Source organism: Coregonus clupeaformis, chromosome 23 (assembly GCF_020615455.1).
Source record: "Coregonus clupeaformis isolate EN_2021a chromosome 23, ASM2061545v1, whole genome shotgun sequence".
In the NCBI taxonomy this organism is placed as follows: Eukaryota; Metazoa; Chordata; class Actinopteri; order Salmoniformes; family Salmonidae; genus Coregonus; species Coregonus clupeaformis.
Window position 1 is genome coordinate 36,227,057 of NC_059214.1, and position 24,873 is coordinate 36,251,929.

Sequence of the window (24,873 nt, forward strand, 5' to 3'; positions counted from 1 at the left end):
TACTAGTACTGAATTTTATTTTAAAAAGTCAAATTGATATCAGGGTAAAGAAATTATAACAATAACCAAAATTAAATCTCGCACAGTGTTACAGAAGATGTCAAAGAGCGATTACAGTTCATTTTAAATGGTTGTTTACACCACCAGTACCTTTTCAGTAGACTGGTAGCTATAACTTCATCTAGTGTGGATAATAGAGTTCTAGTCTGGCATTCAATTTAAAATCTGATTATCTGGACATGTCACAAAAATGCAAAAGGAGTTAAATAGTGAGCATTTATGTATAAACCACAGGCAAATAAGAGTCCAACTACCGTAACAGATAGCTATGAATCATGCCAGCGGAATGAATAGTCAAATTTAAAAAGGGAACATTCTTTCATAAAACACAGATACATACCAACAGAGGGGCTGGGTGAGTTAAGGGGGACGTTTTTACAAATGTGGCAACATGTCTTTCCCTTCAAATTAGGAATTATTAAGTGTGTCAAGGGACAATGTATTCATGATTCTTGCTATCCAGAAGTGTAAACTTTATTAGTAAAAAAATGAACATGATGTAAAAGCCCTTAAATTACATCTAGACATTATGGTTGTAGTTGAGGAGGTAGAATAGAAAAAAAAGACGTTATTTCATTATTCTAAAAAAGAAAACGAGCCTTGGATTTGGCTTGAGGTTCTTTAGTCAGCCTCTTCCTCCTCGGACTCAGATTCTGAAAAAACAGATGAGATTCAAGTCAACTGCATGCACAGACAAATGTGCTATGGTGAATACAGACAAAACTACATGCTCAGTCACATCAGACAATGGGACAAGCGGCTATTTTGAAGGCTTTACCTGCAATGATGGCGAGGTGGTTATTGTATCTACTATAGTTTAACTGATTTTCAGTCGCTCTGGATAAGAGTTTCTGCTAAATTACTCAACTGTAATGTAAAATGTAAGCCATGCTCACCTTCCTCCGCATTCTTGAGCCACTCCACAAACTTTTTCATTTGTTCCAGGAAAACACTCCTTCCTTTGGCAACGTGGGCCTCGGTGTACCACTTCAGAATGGCCTCCTCACTCAAAACATCCGCTGGGAAAAATAAATCAACATGATCATTACAAACCGGCAGTCATCCCGGGATAAAGATACAGTTATGGCCACTTGACAAAGACAATTATGACCAACTAAAATGTGTTGATGTGAATCTGCTAGGCAACCTTGCATTCACACACTAACGCAGAAATCTGCTTAGATTGGCCGAAATGTTAACTTGTATTTTTCCTTATATAGGACACATCCTGTGTTTTATCCAAATCAACGATATGCACTGAGCTTGTCTGATGCCATAAGCGCACTGTCTGATGAAAAATTAAGTCACACAAATGACTAAATTGAGTATGACTGCAATTTATTTCATTTGATTGAGCCAGGCTCAGACTTGGGTAAGAAATTAAATGATAGCGAGTGACTGTGTCTAGCACCCATAACACGTGAGAGCAAAATGGATGCAGAGGAAATGACAAACTAGAAACGGGGGAATGTTTACTGGTTACTCAGGAGATAAAGGGGAAGTCAGACGTGTGGAATAAATTTGACTAGCTGTGGAAAATACTGGAGATCAAGAAAAAGTAGATATGGAGCAAGTGATGCGTGCATATTGTGTGCCAAACAGGTGCTGTTAGATTACAACATAATTATTCTGAACGTTTGGAACAATGTAAACACTAATAAATAAGCGTACCAGAGTTAGTTGTAACGTTGTTTTGTTTGTAAAGCCTTTATTACAGCAAAGATTAAAAACAGTTGCGTGCATTCGTGAATGCAATTGCCAAAATGGAATGGTTTATTTATTGTTCACGCTAATTATTCAAGGGTTGCTTCATTTTATAATAAAACTCGTATGCTGTGTGATGACATGAACAAATGAATGACTGATACAGTAGCCTATGTAATAATTTAAATATAGGCCTAAGTAAGTAACAGTATTAAGACTAAACAGGATGCACTCTAGGGATCAAGAAAAAGGAGGGTTATTATTACAAATATAATTTCTGACAATTTGGAACAGTGTAAACACTAAATAAGTAATATCAGGAAGGCTGTTCCAACCCCAAAAAAAGTGTAAAGCCTTCATTACAACATAGCAAAGATTGAAAACAGCCACATTTGTGAAATTATTTATCCGCCGTGTGGTTGCGTGATGCTTGGTGCTCACGGAATAAGTAGGCTATTAACCAAACACTCAAACAGGCAACAAAAGCAGGATCAGTCTTATTTCTGTAGATATATACACTACATGACCAAACGTATGTGGACACCTCCTCGTTGAACATCTCATTTCAAAATCATGGGCATTAATATGGAGTTGGTAGAACCTTTGCTGCTATAACAGCCTCCAGTCTTCTGGGAAGGCTTTCCACTAGATGTTGGAACATTGCTGCGGGGACTTGCTTCCATTCAGCCACAAGAGCATTATTGAGGTCGGGCACTGATGTTGGGCGATTAGGCCTGGCTCGCAGTCGGCGTTCCAATTCATCCCAAAGGTGTTCGATGGGGTTGAGGTCAGGGCTCTGTGCAGGCCTGTCAAGTTCTTCTACACCGATCGACAAACCATTTCTGTATGGACCTCGCAGGGGCATTGTCATGCTGAAACAGGAAAGGGCCTTCCCCAAACTGTTGCAACAAAGTTGGAAGCACAGAATCGTCTAGAATGTCCTTGTATGCTGTAGCTTTAAGACTTCCCTTCACTGGAACTAAGGGGCCTAGCCCAAAGCATCAAAAACAGCCCCAGACCATTATTCCTCCTCCACCAAACGTTACAGTTGGCACTATGCATTCGGGCAGGTAGCGTTCTCCTGGCATCCACCAAACCCAGATTTGTCCGTCGGACTGCCAAATGGTGAAGCGTGATTCATCACTCCAGAGAACGCGTTTCCACTGCTCCAGAGTCCAATGGCGGCGAGCTTTATACCACTCCAGCACATGGTGAACTTAGGCTTAAGCTACTCGCCATGGAAACCCATTTCGGCAGTGTGTTGCAACCGAGGACAGGTGATTTTTACGCGCTTCAGCGGTTCCGTTCTGTGAGCTTGTGTGGCCTACCACTTCGTGGCTGAGCAGTTGTAGCTCCTAGACATTTAAACTTTACAATAACAGCACTTAGAGTTGCCTGGGGCAGCTCTAGCAGGGCAGAAATTTGACCAACTGACTTGTTGCAAAGGTGGCATCCTATGACAGTGCCACGTTAAAAGTCACTGAGCTCTTCAGTAAGGCCCTTCTACTGCCAATGTTTGTCTATGGCGATTACATGGCTGTGTGCGTGATTCTATACACCTCTCAGCAACGGGTGTGGCTGAAATAGCCGAATCCACTAATTTGAAGGGGTGTCCACATACTTTTGTATATGTAGTGTATATGGATGATTTATAAAAACCAGGCACATTTAACAGTTAGGTCTATAATCAATCAATAGCCTAATTCAGTTGGTTTATGTTTCTCCTAACTTTTTCTTTGTCAATTAAGGCAAGGGATGTTCTCATCTCCTAACTCCGCTGCTGCCTCCGCCACATTGTTCTCAACACCAATATGCTGGTTAACTTTGCTATTATGCACATAGCAACATGGTCTAGGAAAAGTTGTCAATTCAACAGTGCACTTATGTTTCAGAACTGCAGACCGCGACTGCTATCAGACGCGGCAGAAAGCGCATTTGTTATAAAATAATATTATTTGTATTAGTGTTGCACCATTGTCCTTAACCATATACAATTTCAGTAGCACATGTCTTAGAGTGACGGACTGAGTCATCCCCACAGCTTCAATGGATCAATCCACTCAGACAGGCTCGAATCAGATAGGTGTCTTGTACACCATGAAACATTACATTTTTTTTGCTAATGATCGACTTAAGAAATCTTGGTCGACCAACAGCCTATTGACCAAGCAATCGACTTAATGGGGTCAGCCCTAGAGCATATAATGTCCCATCTCTCATATTTGAATCTAAAACTGACCACTGTCCCTCCAACATTTTCTGGTGGGCTCAGGTTGGCTGAGCAAAGCAGAACAGGAAGTGTAGAAAATAAAGCAGTATTTCCACCGCTTTCACTATGGCCATTGATTCTGCTCCGCTGGGCAAAGCGGAATAGGAACGCCCACTTTTTATGGTAGTCAATGCAGATCCCGCTTTGATTAGCACAGTGGGAAGGTTTTGGCGGCTACGGTCAATGCGAGGTCAGAAGATGGAATCAAAGCTCACTGGATACAAGGATCCTAGGTCCTTCCCTCTGACATTCCCAAGGACGGAGGACACAGACAACGCTATTCACTGTTCTCCTTTCCTTTGTCTAAGTAAGTAAACCTTGTCCGAGCCAGAACAACCCATAAGGGCAGGAGCCTATGTCCTGTTTCTGTAGCGTAAGGCAGCTTGATACACAAGTTCACCCCCTGGACAGGAAGCTAGTCTGTCCCAGGGCCTTTCCCCCAATCCATCTCCTTAAATGCTGAGTGCCAAGCAGAGGCATCGCTTTTACCTTTGTAGAGCAGGACCACGATCTTCTGGAAGGAGTTCATGAAATGGATGTTGTCATAGCAGTACTCCTGCATCTTCACCAGCAGCAGGATCTCAGAGGCTCCCTGGGATGTGAACGCCTTCAGCAGGGGGCTGTATTGCTATGGAGAGACAGGGGGTGTTTCCACAAGTCATGAAATCCAGCAGCACAATATGACTCACTTCCGTCACATTGTGGAGCACCATGTACCTACGCTGTCTGACTGTGAGAATCCTGCAGAGAAGGTGTACTCAAGTTTCTCTCCACACTACTCATATCTAGTTAGATGTGGAAGTGATGGCTCTGAAATCAGTGCAAACCAATCAGCCAAGTAGCTCACCTTCAAGTGTTTGATGGCTTGTTCTGTAACCAGCTCCTCTTTCTTGTTCCACTCCACATAGCTCATAACGCTGGTCCACACGATGCCGATCATGGTCTGCTCTGAGATGTTGTTCTTCTTCATCTCCTCCCTGGCTGAGGCAATGATCTGGAGGGAAAGGAGGGTATGAAAGTAAGTCCATAAGTAAGAACTGTTTCTGGTTATTGGGCATTTCATGTCCATCCCATGCTAACAAAATGAGGAATCATGATCGAAAACTATCCTTCAACACAGAGACTGATCTGATTCTCTACCCCAAGTATGCTCAAATTCACTTCCCATGCTAAAACCAATCCAACACATCTAAATCAATTAGGGACAATGAGAGCAAGTGCACCGTTGAAGGGTTAAGGGTAGGGAATGGAACTCAACCAGAGTGCTCCTGCAGCAATCAGCATAGAGCCAGGCTTTGGACTCACATCTTTGAAAGCATCCCCGCGCTCCATCTGTTCCTGGAGCTCCTTCTGAAGCTCCTTACGGGACCCGATGGCCTGCTGGTTCCTGGCAAAGTCCGACAGCTCCTTGAGTCCAGCATCTGTGAAGTACTTAGAGAAGTGCTCACAGCTCCGCTTGTTGGCAGGAAACAGCTCCTGCAAGACACAAGGTGTAGAAATGGGCTTAACCACACAGAATTAAGTAGAACACATGCTACTATATTGCATCTTTATGCTTAAGCCCTGTCCAAATAAAGCAGCTTCTCCTTGGCTCTCAAAATTAACCTTCCCTAAATTTCTTGCATCCTCTTACCGCTTCCTTATCAAAACCCATTGGAAAGAGGTGAAGTCAGAAGGGAGGGACCTTGAACCTTCTCCGATACAATTGAGAAGGTGAGGAGATAGGATGCGAGGAATCAAGGAAAGACAGAACCTTTGTATTCTGAGAGCTCCCTTTTCTTAACTTCCCTGCTACCCAATGATTGTTTACGCTGAGCCAAGGAAAGCTAGCAGGGCTTCAGATTGGACATCACCCACATAATTGGTGGTCTCACTCACCAGAAGCCTGTTATCCATGCCGACCTTACGGAGACTTCCAGCCACAGAGTTGATGTCCTTCTCATGGATCCAGGATTTGAAAAGTTTCACAGCAAAGGCCGCAGAGACACCTGGGTAAAGAAAGATGGGAAACCATTTATTTTAGGTCTACCAGGTGAAAAGCCAGATTCCACAGGACATGATTCCAGAGGTTTTACAAGCCTGCCCAGTAAAAACAGAAATTAAGCAATTTCACACACAAGGACTGTTGTACGAGACAAAACAATAAATACGCCCTAGGTAAATTAACATCTTACAGTGAATGTTTGCAACTTTCATTTGACTTAAGTCCCTACAAGTCCTTTTCACAAGTAACTGTATATGAGCTTGTAAGTATATAGTCTGGTTTCCCCAGACACAGATTAAGCCTAGTCCTAGATTTAAAATAATACTCAATGGAAAATCTCTATTGAAAGTGATTTTTAGTCCAGGACTAGGCTCAATCTTTGTCCTATTGAGTTGGCACTGCTGCACACCTTCTTTGACAAGGTTCTCGTTGTAGAGGCTGTTGAGGATTGAGGCTGAGATGTTGCCGTTGGCTAGCAGGATGCCAGTCAACATGGCCAGCTTGTTGCGCTCAGACTCAGTGAACCCCTTTAGGAACAGCAGCAACTGAACAAGAGATAAGAACAAGAGGGAAACTCAAACACTGAAAGTTAGAATGGAATACAATAGAATGCTAGTATAAGGATGGAATACAATAATATTCCATTCTATCCTTACCCAACTTGAATTGCACATTCTCCAAAGACAAGAGTATACTTTGGATAGAATGCTGTACTTTGAACTGGATAACACTATGGAACATACGGCCAAGAGTTGAAAGAATTGCATATTCTAGAGCAAAAGTCTCATGCCAGGCTCAATAATGTAGTCTATCAAGTCTGTATCCCAAATGGCACCCTATTCCCTTTATAGTGCACTACTTTTGACCAAAGCCCTATGGGGGTCAATTGGGAAGCAGCAATGAGTTGAATAACTCTACGGTGACAACAGAAAGATCCAACAGAAAAGAGAATGCAACATTTTGAACAATGCTGCACAACAAGAATGTATTCACCTTCTTGATCTCCTCTTCGAACCCTTTCTCCAGGTACTTGTAACGCCTGATTAGCTTGTTGAAAACCTAGGTAACGACAGGGAATATAGTCAGGGCCGGTTTCCCAAAAGCATCTTATGGCTAAGTTAATTATTAGAACCTTCGTTAAAACTGAGCGGTTTCCCAAAACCATTGTCACTAAAGTTGCACTTGAACTACACCACCCATAGAACAGCTAAGTGTGTTATGTTAGATGCTTTTTTTGCCCTCCCATGTCACTTTACACACAGATCTCTGCTAAACATAGAATCACATGGTTTTCAGTCTCTGTGACCGCCGATAACTTCACAACGAAATTGACTACAAATACAAAGTTGCCAATGCCTTTGACAAGTGAAGAATAAAAAACATGCTTCAAATGAAAACCGAGATGACTGCATTAAAAGATAAATTGCCCACCAACAGTATAGGTTACATAGGCCTATATACTGTATTTCAATGATATTGAAAGCAATTTTCTGTTCATTCAATCTAGTTTTATTTTGCTATTTGGCTAGTCTAATTTTTGCCTCAATATATTTCATGTGTAGCCTACCATGTGCGCAATGATGTGCAAAATCTTGATTTAATGCATTATTATAGGGTAAGCATTAGGATAAGCCACCTCAATAATTGCAGCCAAAATCTCTCTAGGGCCTGATCCAGCGTTAGTATTGTGGAATAATTACAATGTTAAGGTAAGATTTGAATGGAGAAAGCTGAACCGAGAGCAGCACTGCCTTTCTTTCGATCCTATCAGTATCGACACGCACCTCAACGACGCACTAAGCGAACGTTCTCTCGGAGTGGCGTTATGAGACACAAATGTTACATCTTCAGCCATTGTAGGAAAGATGCATCGTTAAAACTTGTATCATAATCAACCTTTTCCTTCAGTAGAAGAGGGAAAGGGGTTTGAACCACAGTTACTAATGTAGTGAAGCAAAAAAAGAGACAAGTCAAGGCATCATCATCTTCAGCTCTTTATTGCTAAACCAATAAACTCCATTGCACAAGTGTACCTGAGCATATGCTTGCATGGTCTCCAGGTCTTCTTGGGCTGTAAAGAGACAGAACTCTGTACGGGTCAAGTCATCTGACAAGGTACCCCCTGGGGCTGAAAAAGAAGAAAACAAAAGTGAAGGTTAGGGACAGTTGAAATGTACGCAATTGTACCCGGAGGGTCATGCTTTTTCAATTTCAGTCAGGGGGAAGGTTTACCAGTCAAAAGTTTGGAAACACCTACTCATTCCAGGGTTTTTCTTTATTTTTACATTGTAGAATAATAGTGAAAACAAACACTATGAAACACATTTGGAATCCTGTAGTACCCAAAAAAAGTGTTAAACAAATCCAAATATATTTTATAATTTCAGATTTTTCAAAGTAGCCACCCTTTGCCTTGACGACAGCTTTGCACACTCTTGGCATTCTCGCAACCAGCTTCATGAGGTAGTCACCTGGAATGCATTTCAATTAACAGGTGTGTCTTGTTAAAAAAAGTTATTTAATGCATTTGAGCCAATCAGTTGTGTTGTGACAAGGCAGGGGTGGTATACAGCAGATAGCCTTACTTGGTAAAAGACCAAGTCCATAATATGGCAAGAACAGCTCAAATAAGCAAAGAAAAACGACAGTCCATTACTTTAAAGTCGCAAAAACCATCAGGTGCTATGATGAAACTGGTCTCATGAGGACCGCCACAAGAAAGGAAGACCCAGAGTTACCTCTGCACCAGAGGATAAGTTCATTAGAGTTACCAGCCACAGAAATTGCAGGCCAAATAAATGCTTCAGAGTTCAAGTAACAGACACATCTCAACATCAACTGTTCAGATGAGGCCGTGTGAATCAGGCCTTCATCGTCGAATTGCTTCGACCAAGAAACACCAGCAATGGACATTAGACCAGTGGAAATCTGTCCTTTGGTCTGATGAGTCCAAATGTGAGATTTCTGGTTCCAACCGCCGTCTTTGTGAGATGCAGAGTAGGTGAATGGATGATCTCCGCATGTGTGGTTCCCACCGAGAAGCATGGAGGTATGATGATGTGGGGGTGCTTTGCTGGTGATTTATTTAGAATTCAAGGCACACTTAACCAGCATGGCTACCACAGCATTCTGCAGCGATACGCCACCCCATCCGGTTTGCGCATAGTGGGACTATCATTTGTTTTTCAACAGGACAATGAATTAGCAATCTCCAGGCTGTGTAAGGGCTATTTGACCAAGAAGGAGAGTGATGGAGTGCTGAAATCAGATGACCTGGCCTCCACAATCCCCTGACCTCAACCCAATTGAGATGGTTTAGGATGAGTTGGACCGCAGAGTGAAGGAAAAGCAGCCAACAAGTGCTCAGCATATGTGGGAACTCCTTCAAGACTGTTGGAAAAGCATTCCAGGTGAAGCTGGATGAGAGAATGCCAAGAGCGTGCAAAGCTGTCATCAAGGAAAAGGGTGGCGATTTGAAGAATCTCAAATATATTTTGATTTGTATAACACTTTTTGGGTTACTACATGATTCCATATGTGTTATTCCATAGTTTTGATGTCTTCACTATTATTCTACAATGTAGAAAATAGTACAATTAAAGAAAAACCCTTGAATGAGTAGGTGTGTCCAAACTTGACTGGACCTTTCTGGACCATGTTAACTATAGAGAAAAAGATACATAACTGATCCAAATGATTGCATAATCATGCATAGGCTATATGGTACTCCCTGTATATACAGTTAAAGTTGGAAGTTTACATACACTTTGGTTGGAATCATTAAAACTCATTTTTCAACCACTCCACAAATTTTTTCTTAACAAACTATAGTTTTGGCAAGTCGGTTAGGACATCTACTTTGTGCATGACACAAGTACTTTTTCCAACAATTGTTTACAGACAGATTATTTCACTTATAATTCACTGTATCACAATTCCAGTGGGTCAGAAGTTTACATACACTATGTTGACTGTGCCTTTAAACAGCTTGGAAAATTCCAGAAAATGATGTATTGGCTTTAGAAGCTTCTGATAGGCTAATTGACATCATTTGAGTCAATTGGAGGTGTACCTGTGGATGTATTTCAAGGCCTACAGTCAAACTCAGTGCCTCTTTGCTTGACATTATGGGAAAATCAAAAGAAATCAGCCAAGACCTCAGAAAAACAATTGTAGACCTCCACAAGTCTGGTTCATCCTTGGGAGCAATTTCCAAACGCCTGAAGGTCCCATGTTCATCTGTACAAACAATACAATAGTAGGCAAGTATAAACTCCATGGGACCACGCAGCCATCATACTGCTCAGGAAGGAGACGCGTTCTGTCTCCTAGAGATGAACGTACTTTGGTGCGAAAAGTGCAAATCAATCCCAGAACAACAGCAAAGGACCTTGTGAAGATGCTGGAGGAAACAGGTACAAAAGTATCTACAGTGGGGAAAAAATGTATTTAGTCAGCCACCAATTGTGCAAGTTCTCCCACTTAAAAAGATGAGGCCTGTAATTTTCATCATGGGTAAAAAAAAATCCAGAAAATCACATTGTAGGATTTTTAATGAATTTATTTGCAAATTATGGTAGAAAATAGGTATTTGGTCAATAACAAAAGTTTCTCAATACTTTGTTATATACCCTTTGTTGGCAATGACACAGGTCAAACATTTTCTGTAAGTCTTCACAAGGTTTTCACACACTGTTGCTGGTATTTTGGCCCATTCCTCCATGCAGATCTCCTCTAGAGCAGTGATGTTTTGGGGCTGTCGCTGGGCAACACAGACTTTCAACTCCCTCCAAAGATTTTCTATGGGGTTGAGATCTGGAGACTGGCTAGGCCACTCCAGGACCTTGAAATGCTTCTTACGAAGCCACTCCTTCGTTGCCCGGGCGGTGTGTTTGGGATCATTGTCATGCTGAAAGACCCAGCCACGTTTCATCTTCAATGCCCTTGCTGATGGAAGGAGGTTTTCACTCAAAATCTCACGATACATGGCCCCATTCATTCTTTCCTTTACACGGATCAGTCGTCCTGGTCGCTTTGCAGAAAAATAGCCCCAAAGCATGATGTTTCCACCCCCATGCTTCACAGTAGGTATGGTGTTCTTTGGATGCAACTCAGCATTCTTTGTCCTCCAAACACGACGAGTTGAGTTTTTACCAAAAAGTTATATTTTGGTTTCATCTGACATTCTCCCAATCCTCTTCTGGATCATCCAAATGCACTCTAGCAAACTTCAGACGGGCCTGGACATGTACTGGATTAAGCAGGGGGACACGTCTGGCACTGAAGGATTTGAGTCCCTGGCGGCGTAGTGTGTTACTCAATCAATCAATCAATTTTATTTTATATAGCCCTTCTTACATCAGCTAATATCTCGAAGTGCTGTACAGAAACCCAGCCTAAAACCCCAAACAGCTAGTAATGCAGGTGTAGAAGCACGGTGGCTAGGAAAAACTCCCTAGAAAGGCAAAACCTAGGAAGAAACCTAGAGAGGAACCAGGCTATGAGGGGTGGCCAGTCCTCTTCTGGCTGTGCCGGGTGGAGATTATAACAGAACCATGCCAAGATGTTCAAAAATGTTCATAAGTGACAAGCATGGTCAAATAATAATCAGGAATAAATCTCAGTTGGCTTTTCATAGCCGATCATTAGAGTTTAAAACAGCAGGTCTGGGACAGGTAGGGGTTCCATAACCGCAGGCAGAACAGTTTAAACTGGAATAGCAGCAAGGCCAGGCGGACTGGGGACAGCAAGGAGTCACCACGGCCGGTAGTCCCGACGTATGGTCCTAGGGCTCAGGTCTCTCAGTTGGCTTTTCATAGCCGATCATTTAGAGTTGAAAACAGCAGGTCTGGGACAGGTAGGGGTTTCGTAGCCGCAGGCAGAACAGTTGAAACTGGAATAGCAGCAAGGCCAGGCGGACTGGGGACAGCAAGGTGTCATCATGCCCGGTAGTCCTGACGTATGGTCCTAGGGCTCAGGTTCTCAGAGAGAAAGAGAGAACGAGAGAATTAGAGAGAGCATACTTAAATTCACACAGGACACTGGATAAGACAGGAGAAGTACTCCAGGTATAACCAACTAACCCCAGCCCCCCGACACATAAACTACTGCAGCATAAATACTGGAGGCTGAGACAGGAGCGGTCCGGAGACACTGTGGCCCCATCCGAAGAAACCCCGGACAGGGCCAAACAGGAAGGATATAACCCCACCCACTCCGCCAAAGCACAGCCCCCGCACCACTAGAGGGATATCCCCAACCACCAACTTACAATCCTGAGACAAGGCCGAGTATAGCCCACAGAGGTCTCCACCACAGCACAAACCAAGGGGGGGCGCCAACCCAGACAGGAAGATCACGTCAGTAACTCAACCCACTCAAGTGACGCACCCCTCCCAGGGACGGCATGAAAGAGCACCAGCAAGCCAGTGACTCAGCCCCTGCAACAGGGTTAGAGGCAGAGAACCCCAGTGGAGAGGGGAACCGGCCCGGCAGAGACAGCAAGGGCTGTTCGTTGCTCCAGCCTTTCCGTTCACCTTCACACTCCTGGGCCAGACTACACTCAATCATATGACCTACTGAAGAGATAAGTCTTCAGTAAAGACTTAAAGGTTGAGACCGAGTCTGCGTCTCTCACATGGGTAGGCAGACTGTTCCATAAAAATGGAGATCTATAGGAGAAAGCCCTGCCTCCCGCTGTTTGCTTAGAAATTCTAGGGACAATTAGGAGGCCTGCGTCTTGTGACCGTAGCGTACGTATTGGTATGTACGGCAGGACCAACTCGGAAAGATAGGTAGGAGCAAGCCCATGTAACGCTTTATAGGTTAACAGTAAAACCTTGAAATCAGCCCTTGCCTTAACAGGAAGCCAGTGTAGGGAAGCTAGCACTGGAGTAATATGATCAAATTTCTTGGTTCTAGTCAGGATTCTAGCAGCCGTATTTAGCACTAACTGAAGTTTATTTAGTGCTTTATCCGGGTAGCCGGAAAATAGAGCATTGCAGTAGTCTAATCTAGAAGTAACAAATGCATGGATTAATTTTTCTGCATCATTTTTGGACAGAAAATTTCTGATTTTTGCAATGTTACGTAGATGGAAAAAAGCTGTCCTTGAAACAGTCTTGATATGTTCGTCAAAAGAGAGATCAGGGTCAAGAGTAACGCCTAGGTCCTTCACAGTTTTATTTGAGACGACTTTACAACCATCAAGATGAATTGTCAGATTTAACAGAAGATCTCTTTGTTTCTTGGGACCTAGTACAAGCATCTCTGTTTTGTCCGAGTTTAAAAGTAAAAAGTTTTCAGCCATCCACTTCCTTATGTCTGAAACACAGGCTTCTAGCGAGGGCAATTTTGGGGCTTCACCATGTTTCATTGAAATGTACAGCTGTGTGTCATCCGCATAGCAGTGAAAGTTAACATTATGTTTTCGAATAACATCCCCAAGAGGTAAAATATATAGTGAAAACAATAGTGGTCCTAAAACGGAACCTTGAGGAACACCGAAATGTACAGTTGATTTGTCGGAGGACAGACCATTCACAGAGACAAACTGATATCTTTCCGACAGGTAGGATCTAAACCAGGCCAGAACTTGTCCGTGTAGACCAATTTGGGTTTCCAGTCTCTCCAAAAGAATGTGGTGATCGATGGTGTCAAAGGCAGCACTAAGGTCTAGTAGCACGAGGACAGATGCAGAGCCTCGGTCTGACGCCATTAAAAGGTCATTTACCACCTTCACAAGTGCAGTCTCAGTGCTATGATGGGGTCTAAAACCAGACTGAAGCATTTCGTATACATTGTTTGTCTTCAGAAAGGCAGTGAGTTGCTGCGCAACAGCTTTTTCTAAAATTTTTGAGAGGAATGGAAGATTCGATATAGGCCGATAGTTTTTTATATTTTCCGGGTCAAGGTTTGGCTTTTTCAAGAGAGGCTTTATCACTGCCACTTTTAGTGAGTTTGGTACACATCCGGTGGATAGAGAGCTGTTTATTATGTTCAACATAGGAGGGCCAAGCACAGGAAGCAGCTCCTTCAGCAGTTTAGTAGGAATAGGATCCAGTATGCAGCTTGAAGGTTTAGAGGCCATGATTATTTTCATCATTGTGTCAAGAGATATAGTACTAAAACACTTAAGTGTCTCTCCCGATCCCAGGCCCTCGCAGAGTCTGTGCAGATCCAGGACAGCTAAGCCCTGGAGGAATACGCAGATTCAAAGAGGAGTCCGTAATTTGCTTTCTAATGGTCATGATCTTTTCCTCAAAGAAGTTCATGAATTTATCACTGCTGAAGTGAAAACCATCCTCTCTTGGGGAATGCTGCTTTTTAGTTAGCTTTGCAACAGTATCAAAAAGAAATTTTGGATTGTTCTTATTTTCCTCGATTAATTTGGAAAAGTAGGATGATCGAGCAGCAGTGAGGGCTCTTCGGTACTGCACGGTACTGTCTTTCCAAGCTAGTCGGAAGACTTCCAGTTTGGTGTGGCGCCATTTCCGTTCCAATTTCCTGGAAGCTTGCTTCAAAGCTCGGGTATTTTCTGTATACCAGGGAGCTAGTTTCTTATGACAAATGTTTTTCGTTTTTAGGGGTGCAACTGCATCTAGGGTATTGCGCAAGGTTAAATTGAGTTCCTCAGTTAAGTGGTTAACTGATTTTTGTCCTCTGACGTCCTTGGGTAGGCAGAAGGAGTCTGGAAGGGCATCAATGAATTTTTGTGTTGTCTGAGAATTTATAGCACGACTTTTGATGCTCCTTGGTTGGGGTCTGAGCAGATTATTTGTTGCGATTGCAAACGTAATAAAATGGTGGTCCGATAGTCCAGGATTTTGTGGAAAAACATTAAGATCTACAACATTTAATCCATGGGACAAAACTAGGTCCAGAGTATGACTGTGGCAGTGAGTAGGTCCAGAGACATGTTGGACAAAACCCACTGAGTCGATAATGGCTCCGAAAGACTTTTGGAGTGGGTCTGTGGACTTCTCCATGTGAATATTAAAATCACCAAAAATTAGAATATGATCTGCTATGACTACAAGGTCTGATAGGAATTCAGGAAACTCAGAGAGGAACGCTGTATATGGCCCAGGAGGCCTGTAAACAGTAGCTATAAAAAGTGATTGAGTAGGCTGCATAGATTTCATGACTAGAAGCTCGAAAGATGAAAACGTCATTTTTTTTTTGTAAATTGAAATTTGCTATCGTAAATGTTAGCAACACCTCCGCCTTTGCGGGATGCACGGGAATATGGTCACTAGTGTAACCAGGAGGTGAGGCCTCATTTAACACAGCAAATTCATCAGGCTTAAGCCATGTTTCAGTCAGGCCAATCACATCAAGATTATGATCAGTGATTAGTTCATTGACTATGACTGCCTTTGAAGTGAGGGATCTAACATTAAGTAACCCTATTTTGAGATGTGAGGTATCACGATCTCTTTCAATAATGGCAGGAATGGAGGAGGTCTTTATCCTAATAAGATTGCTAGGGTGAACACCACCATGTTTAGTTTTGCCCAACCTAGGTCGAGGCACAGACACAGTCTCAATGGGTATGGCTGAGCTGACTACACTGACTATGCTATTGGCAGACTCCACTAAGCTGGCAGGTTGGCTAACAGCCTGCTGCCTGGCCTGCACCCTATTTCACTGTGGGGCTAGAGGAGTTAGAGCCCTATCTATGTTGGTAGATAAGAGGAGAGCACCCCTCCAGTTAGGATGGAGTCCGTCACTCCTCAGCAGGTCAGGCTTGATCCTGTTTGTTACTGATGGTAGGCTTTGTTACTTTGGTCCCAGCTCTCTGCAGGTCATTCACTAGGTCCCCCCGTGTGGTTCTGGGATTTTTGCTCACCGTTCTTGTGATCATTTTGACCCCACGGGGTGAGATCTTGCATGGAGCCCCAGATCGAGGGAGATTATCAGTGGTCTTGGATGTCTTCCATTTCCTAATAATTGCTCCCACAGTTGATTTCTTCAAACCAAGCTGCTTACCTATTGCAGATTCAGTCTTCCCAGCCTGGTGCACGTCTACAATTTTGTTTCTGGTGTCCTTTGACAGCTCTTTCGTCTTGGCCATAGTGGAGTTTGCAGTGTGACTGTTTGAGGTTGTGGACAGGTGTCTTTTATACTGATAACAAGTTCAAACAGGTGCCATTAATACAGGTAACGAGTGGAGGACAGAGGAGCCTCTTAAAGAAGAAGTTACAGGTCTGTGAGAGCCAGAAATCTTGCTTGTTTGTAGGTGACCAAATACTTATTTTCCACCATAATTTGCTAATAAATTCATAAAAAAATCCTACAATGTGATTTTCTGGAGAAAATAATTCTCAATTTGTCTGTCATAGTTGACGTGTACCTATGATGAAAATTACAGGCCTCTCATCTTTTTAAGTGGGAGAACTTGCACAATTGGTGGCTGACTAAATACTTTTTTCCCCACTGTATATCCACAGTAAAACGAGTCCTATATCGACATAACCTGAAAGGCCGCTCAGCAAGGAAGAAGCCACTGCTCCAAAACCGCCATAAAAAAGCCAGACTACGGTTTGCAACTGCACATTGGGACAAAGAACTGTTTGGCCATAATGACCATCATTATGTTTGGAGGAAAAAGGGGGTAGCTTGCAAGCCGAAGAACACCATCCAAACCATGAAGCACGGGGTGGCAGCATCATGCTGTGGGGGTACTTTGCTGCAGGAGGGCTGGTGCACTTCACAAAAAGATGGCATCATGAGGAAGGAAAATTATGTGGATATATTGAAGCAACATCTCAAGACATCAGTCAGGAAGTTAAAGCTGGGTCGCAAATGGGTCTTCCAAATGGACAATGACCCCAAGCATACTTCCAAAGTTGTGGCAAAATCGCTTAAGGACAACAAAGTCAAGGTATTGGAGTGGCCATCACAAAGCCCTGATCTCAATCCTATAGACAATTTGTGGGCAGAACTGAAAAAGCGTGTGCGAGTAAGGAGGCCTACAAACCTGACTCAGTTACACCATCTCTATCAGGAGGAATGGGCCAAAATTCACCCAACTTATTGTGGGAAGCTTGTGGAAGGCTACCCGAAACATTTGACCCAAGTTCAACAATTTAAAAGGCAATGCTTCCAAATACTAATTGAGCAAACTGCTGACCCACTGGGAATGTGATGAAATAAATAAAAGCTGAAATAAATCACTCTCTACTATTATTCTGACATTTCACATTCTTAAAATAAAGTGGTGATCCTAACTGACCTAAGACAGGGAATTTTTACTAGGATTAAAAATGTCAGGAATTGTGAAAAACTGAGTTTAGATGTATTTGGCTAAGGTGTATGTAAACTTCAGACTTCAACTATAGCTCCATACTTGTGTATTTTATTCCACGTTACCATTTTATTTTTAAACTCTTCATTGTTGGGAATGGCTCGTAAACAAGCATTTGACAGTAAAGTCTACACCAGTTGTAGTCGGCGCATGTGACAGATAAAACTGTTATTCGGCATGAAGCATTCAAAACAGGACATTTAAGCGGTCTTGCTCTTCACCGTAATCAGAGGGCTAATATCAATAATATTCATGCCAGTCTCTCTTAGCTAAAAGTACAGTTGCAACTGACTGCATCAATTTTTGTTTTTAGAAGCTTTGCGTTAAATTCCAAATTGTTTGCATAGTGAACTTACACACAGCACTGACACACCCACTTACCCTAACAGCTACAGTTGAAGTCGGACGTTTACATACACCTTAGCCAAATACATTTAAACTCAGTTTTTCACAATTCCTGACATTTAATCGTAGTAAAAATTCCCTGTCTTAGGTCAGTTAGGATCACCACTTTATATTAAGAATGTGAAATGTCAAAATAATAGAGATAATTATTTATTTCAGCTTTTATTTCTTTCATCACATTCCCAGTGGTTCAGAAGTTTACATACACTCAACTAGTATTTGGTAGCATTGCCTTTAAATTGTTTAACTTGGGTCAAACGTTTCAGGTAGCCTTCCACAAGCTTCCCACAATACTTTGGGTGAATTTTGGCCCATTCCTCCTGAAAGAGCTGGTGTAACTGAGTGAGGTTTGTAGGCCTCCTTGCTTGCACACACTTTTCCAAGCTGTTTAAAGGCACATTCAACTTAGTGTACGTAAACTTTTTTATACTAGGCCTAATAGGCTTTTTATGGAGAGAAGCAGAATTGCTCTTGCTAATTGCTGAATGTAAAATAGACCTATTAATTGTCGGGGAAAGTTGCAGAGAGAGAGTGTGTCACTGGCCAGTGATGATAACATTGTTGCACTGATGTAGCCTATTAAAATGGTTGCACAGGACAGACAGTTCTGAGCAGCGAAAAAGAGGCCAACGAATTGACATCCATTATCCATTGAGCAACGAGGCAAGCAATGACATGTAAAAGATGCACACGCTAAACAGCATTTCTTGTTGAATTTCTACATGTAATATTATTTTTCTACGCTGGTATTATTTGCAGTTGTCACTATGACAACAAACACACCATGAAGCACTGAATGGTCTGTGTTACCACATTAATAGGCCTACAGCGTGCAGTAGGATGCTTTGATCAGTTGATTGACATGTGTAGGCTACTGTAGAACGATAAACCTTCCTCTAGTTGGATGCTCTCTAATGTTTTATAGATATGTATAATTTATCGTTATTGTCGTGTGGATGCCCTTAACGCTTAAATGAATATGGTATGAACACAGCTGTAGTTCTCAACCACGGTTTGATTTGATAAAAATCACGACAGCAACATCATTGATAGCCTAATATGGGATTTAATATTACCTGCTATTTTGTTTTGGAGGCGGAGGGTTATATATATATATATATATATATATATATATATATATATATATATATATTATTATTATTTTTTACGCTCGGGGAGGGCCAGGTAATAATATATTTTCATCAGGGGGAGGGCCATCCATTTTCACTTCAAAGAGGTCCGATTACCTCCAGGTATCCCCCAATATAAATAACGTTCACTACCTTATTATACAGACTTTCACACAAACACACATTCCTTTCTATTCTATCCTTACCCAGCATTCCGCCAGCCACCAGGATGTCAAAGAGTGTCTCAGCATAGCGGCGATAGTCAAGCTTGGCACCAGAGGCATCAAGAAATTTCGCAACAGCGTCGAGATCACTGCCAGTTTGGTTCAGACCTTGTACAATGGTTTCCTGAAACTGAGTAGGGTCAAACACCTTCTTTTCATCTGTTGAAAGATCAATGCATTCATTAGGGACACAAAATCATAACAGAATATTGCCAGTCATGATAGTAATACATTCAGTTTACACCCACCTCTCTTCCTAGTTTTAAAACGCTGGCCTGTAAGCGTTGGCTTCTGAATCTTCTGATTACTCATAAAAGACACCCTGAATGAGAATGAGTAGAGGACATTATTATTATTATTATAGCTGAAAGATAAGCTTGTTGCCTGTAAGTCAACTAACACCACAATATATGTACAAGTGGCATTGACAGGTGTTGGTTTGGGATAAAAGTGTAATAATTGACAAGTCAGCAACCCCATGGCAATGTCATCCATAGCACACAATGTTGGCAACTGCTGTTAACCAGTCTAGAGCCATATGGCTTTGCAGTCAACTAACTTTAGCTAGCTAGTTAAATTTACATCATAGCTAGTTAGCTAACGTTACCTACATTATGACTTGTTACAAATAAATACCTAGCTAGATAGCTATCTATCTATTTGACAATCATAGGCTGATCATGTCATGACTGCGATGATGACTGTTGAAAAAGTAGCTAACGCGTTACTTAGCTAACGTTAGCTATCCAGCGTAAGGCCCGCCGGATGGGTACCCTGGTCTAGGAGATGCAATACATGCATGGCCCGTTCGCTAACTAGCAAGTTACTGACTAAGGTAACTGCTAATCGGCCTGAAAATCAACAAATACCAGCCATCTGTAACATATTGTAAGGCGAGCTAGCTAGTTATTGCTACTATAAAGACATACCTGCCATGCATGATTGACAGAGTTAGCTAAACGTTAGCTAGCCAGAGTAAGCAGGCTAACTTTAGATAGCTAGCATGGTTGCTAACGCGTAAGCGAACTTGCGCAGAGGCTAATAAACCTAATTGATTTAGCTAGCTACTATTGAAAGCATACCAGTTAATTAACATTACTGTTATATACTACTTACCGAAATCAAAGTTACTCTCAAAAACAGTCGAAAAAATAAGAACGTTACTGCGACAGAACTGAACTGAATTCTCTGGCCCGACAAAAAAAAACTGTGAAACGTGAAGCGGCTGCGCAATCGTCTTCTAAATCTTCTTCTTCTTTGAAATACAGGGGCGGTTGGAATCCATTCATTAAAGGTTCATTAACGCCACCTACTGTGCTGGAGTGTTGGCCAGCGACAGGAAGGCATTAAAATCCTATTTGCCAGCCGGTCATGTCCAATGGTGGCAAAAGTACCCAATTGTCATACTTGAGTAAAAGATACCTTAATAGAAAATGACTCAAGTAAAAGTGAAAGTCATCCAGTAAAAAACTACTTGAGTAAAAGTCTAAAAGTATTTGGTTTTAAATATACTCAAGTATCAAAAGTAAAAGTATAAATCATTTCAAATTCCTTATATTAAGCAAACCAGACTGCATGAGTCCGCCAGATCAGAGGCAGTATGGATGACCAGGGATGTTCTCTTGAGAAGTGCGTGAATTGGACCATTTTACTTTTGGGTGTCAGGGAAAATGTATGGAGTAAAAAGTACATTATTTTCTTTAGGAATGTAGTGAAGTAAAAGTAAAAGTTGTCAAAAATATAAATAGCAAAGTAAAGTACAGATACCCCAAAAAACGAATTAAGTAGTACTTTAAAGTATTTTTACTTCAGTACTTTACACCACTGGTCATGTCTAGATGGGATACAGCTTTTGTCCAATTGACTTCAAAGTAGATATTTTTTTTGCATTTTAGCTAACCTTAACCTAATTCTCGAGAGTAAGAAGAGGGCCCCGACGGAGAAGGGCGACATCTTACGCATTCCAATCCACTTTTACCAGTGTAACGGCTCTTATATGGCTCATCAACAAAGGACACAGTGCTGTTCCACTTTCACTGTTTATTCGGCAAATACATACACAACACTGTGTAAACTTCAGAACAACTGCAAACCCACCAAGCAATATCCATCAAAGTTTAACAACTATTTTGCTGGAAGTGTAATAATTTTATACAAGTTAAATGTATATTTATAATATACATTTTATATATTACATTTATAACAACATAGCTACAGAGGAGCGCTCAACTATAATGACTCCGTCTGACGGCCATAACACATCACCACAGCACATGAGCTACATGTGTACAGTAACATAACATTATTCCATATAATTTGGGAGCACGTACCTGTAAATACATATACAACACTGTAGAAACTTCAGAACAACTGCAAACCCACCAAGAAATCTGAGTGACATGAAATAACATAAAATAAAAATACATTTACACTTCATGAGGTGACTAGCCTCATTAGCAAAGAAAGTACAAGCGAACGTTAGCTAGCCTTTCGCATTACTCAACGTGCAAATTTAGTAAATGTCCATAAAATGTTAAATACATGACAGAACTCTGTAACGCTATCTTATCACATAACATGTCAACATCGATAGTGATTATAAAACAATATGGTTTTCAGCCTAACATACATTAGATATCATTTTAAAAGTGAAAACACTGGGTGCAGCATCGATCATGATACATACCTCCATCAAAGTTTAACAACTCTTTGGCGGATACAGCGTGATCATGTGCACATATATTATATACACAGGGATGCAGTTACTCAAATAATACAGCAGGTGGCTCCACAACTATATATACATATACAGTGAGGGAAAAAAGTATTTGATCCCCTGCTGATTTTGTACATTTGCCCACTGACAAAGAAATGATCAGTCTATAATTTTAATGGTAGGTTTATTTGAACAGTGAGAGACAGAATAACAACAAAAAAATCCAGAAAACCGCATGTCAAAAATGTTATGAATTGATTTGCATTTTAATGAGGGAAATAAGTATTTGACACCTCTGCAAAACATGACTTAATACTTGGTGGCAAAACCCTTGTTGGCAATCACAGAGGTCAGACGTTTGTTGTAGTTGGCCACCAGGTTTGCACACATCTCAGGAGGGATTTTGTCCCACTCCTCTTTGCAGATCTTCTCCAAGTCATTAAGGTTTCGAGGCTGACGTTTGGCAACTCGAACCTTCAGCTCCCTCCACAGATTTTCTATGGGATTAAGGTCTGGAGACTGGCTAGGCCACTCCAGGACCTTAATGTGCTTCTTTTTGAGCCACTCCTTTGTTGCCTTGGCCGTGTGTTTTGGGTCATTGTCATGCTGGAATACCCATCCACGACCCATTTTCAATGCCCTGGCTGAGGGAAGGAGGTTCTCACCCAAGATTTGACGGTACATGGCCCCGTCCATCGTCCCTTTGATGAGGTAAAGTTGTCCTGTCCCCTTAGCAGAAAAACACCCCCAAAGCATAATGTTTCCACCTCCATGTTTGACGGTGGGGATGGTGTCCTTGGGGTCATAGGCAGCATTCCTCCTCCTCCAAACACGGCGAGTTGAGTTGATGCCAAAGAGCTCCATTTTGGTCTCATCTGACCACAACACTTTCACCCAGTTCTCCTCTGAATCATTCAGATGTTCATTGGCAAACTTCAGACGGGCATGTATATGTGATTTCTTGAGCAGGGGGACCTTGCGGGCGCTGCAAGATTTCAGGCCTTCACGGCGTAGTGTGCTACCAATTGTTTTCTTGGTGACTATGGTCCCAGCGGCCTTGAGATCATTGACAAGATCCTCCCATGTAGTTCTGGGCTGATTCCTCACCGTTCTCATGATCATTGCAACTCCACGAGGTGAGATCTTTCATGGAGCCCCAGGCCGAGGGAGATTGACAGTTCTTTTGTGTTTCTTCCATTTGCGAATAATCGCACCAACTGTTGTCACCTTCTCACCAAGCTGCTTGGCGATGGTCTTGTAGCCCGTTCCAGCCTTGTGTAGGTCTACAATCTTGTCCCTGACATCCTTGGAGAGCTCTTTGGTCTTGGCCATGGTGGAGAGTTTGGAATCTGATTGATTGATTGCTTCTGTGGACAGGTGTCTTTTATACAGGTAACAAGCTGAGATTAGGACCACTCCCTTTAAGAGTGTGCTCCTAATCTCAGCTCGTTACCTGTATAAAAGACACCTGGGAGCCAGAAATCTTTCTGATTGAGAGGGGGTCAAATACTTATTTCCCTCATTGAAATGCAAATCAATTTATTACATTTTTGACATGCGTTTTTCTGGATTTTTTTGTTGTTATTCTGTCTCTCACTGTTCAAATAAACCTACCATTAAAATTATAGACTGATCATTTCTTTGTCAGTGGGCAAACGTACAAAATCAGCAGGGGATCAAATACTTTTTTCCCTCACTGTACATAACCTGGCTGCTAACACATTTGGGGCTGCCTTTGAGATCACTGGACCACCTGAAGGCATCTTGGACTGAAGTGATTGACATTGCTTGAACGTCACTAAGGAGGTTTTCGTAGGGCTCACGAAGCAGTCTGTGGCCAACTCCTTTGACAAAGGGCACTCAACTCAGAGCATCAGCAACCGTATTCTGAGGACCCGGCACGTACTTGATGTCAAAATCGTAACTGGCTAACTTGGCCAACCAGTGCTGATCGCAACCGTCCAGCCTCGGCTTGGTTATAATGTGAGTAAGTGGATTGATGTCAATCCAAACAGTAAAGACATGGCCTTTCAACCAGTGACTGAACTTGGCTCAGATTGACCCCTTCCTTGCCAGGAACTCTAACCGATGAGCTGGGTAGTTCTTCTGAGACTGAGACAAAGACTTGCTGGCAAATGCAATGGGCCTGGCACAGGTTTCTCCGTCTTGCAACTGTGACAGGACAGCACCAATGCCATCCAGGGATGCATCTGTCGACAACATGAACGGACAGGAGAAGTCAGGATGTGCCAACACCACCGTGTCTACTAGAGATGTCTTAAACTTTTCGAAGGCCTGCTCATGTTCGCGTGTCCAGTCTGTGACGCTCAACTTTCGACACTGTGAGGAGTGCTTTACTTTCTGGCAACCCTTTTTTCTCTTTGATCCAGTCAACAACGAGAAGAGAGGTCTGGCAATTGCGGAGAAACCTGGCACAAAGTGTTGGTAGTAGTTTACCATGCAGAGGAACGACCTTATCCGTTTCTGTGAAGGAGTCACATCATCAAATTCCATCAGATCAGCACTGCTCATCTTAGAGATGCTGTCAACTTTACTAGGATCTGTAGACACACCATGTTCATCAGTTATGTGACCAAGGAACTTGACAGACTTCCTGAGAAACAAGCATTTATTTGGGGCCAACTTCATGTTGTGACTACGAAGCCTGCTGAAGACCATCTCCAAGAGTTCCAAGGCAGTCTTCTCATCTGGGCCAAAGACCAACAGATCATCCAAGTAACACAGCAAACTCATGAAGTTCTGATCTCTGAAGATACTGGTCATCATGCACATGAAGCTTCCAGGGTTGTTACAGAGACCCTGAGGTAGACGGTTGTATTCAAAGAGCCCCATAGGTGTTGTAAAAAGGCAGAATACTTCCTGTCATCTTCGTGCAGTGGCATGTTATAGAACCCAGAGGTGAGATCCATTGTGCTGAAGAGAGCGTTGCCGCCGAGCGCAGCCAATCTCGCTTAAGACCTGCCGCAACTTCTGGTATTGACTTGGAGGCACTCTTCAGAACGGAAGCCGGAACGGTCTGTTATCGGTCATGCAGATTCTGTGAACAAATCCT

General features: G+C 42.3%; 1 protein-coding gene across 1 annotated transcript; it reads right to left on the minus strand.

Moving 5' to 3' along the window:
• LOC121537005 (basic leucine zipper and W2 domain-containing protein 1-A) lies at positions 1–20,314 on the minus strand. Its single transcript, XM_041844717.2, has 12 exons — positions 20,201–20,314; positions 19,333–19,406; positions 19,067–19,243; positions 8,051–8,145; positions 7,011–7,076; positions 6,427–6,562; positions 5,912–6,021; positions 5,339–5,509; positions 4,881–5,027; positions 4,523–4,661; positions 957–1,079; positions 1–713 (listed from the first exon to the last, which is right to left on the minus strand). Exons 2-12 carry the CDS (start codon positions 19,394–19,396, stop codon positions 682–684), a joined length of 1,260 nt encoding a protein of 419 aa, XP_041700651.1. The 5' UTR covers positions 19,397–19,406; positions 20,201–20,314; the 3' UTR covers positions 1–681.
• Between the last annotated feature and the right edge of the window lie 4,559 nt (positions 20,315–24,873).

What these genes read in the sequence shown, in the direction of transcription:
- LOC121537005 (XM_041844717.2), bottom strand. Translation starts at nt 19,396, where the DNA reads ATGAGTAATCAGAAGATTCAGAAGCCAACGCTTACAGGCCAGCGTTTT. An exon ending in CGAGAACCTTGTCAAAGAAG is followed by an intron (nt 6,022 to 6,426) that starts GTGTGCAGCAGT and finishes TTCTTTACCCAG; the next exon opens with GTGTCTCTGCGGCCTTTGCT. An exon ending in AAGCCATCAAACACTTGAAG is followed by an intron (nt 4,662 to 4,880) that starts GTGAGCTACTTG and finishes GTCTCTCCATAG; the next exon opens with CAATACAGCCCCCTGCTGAA.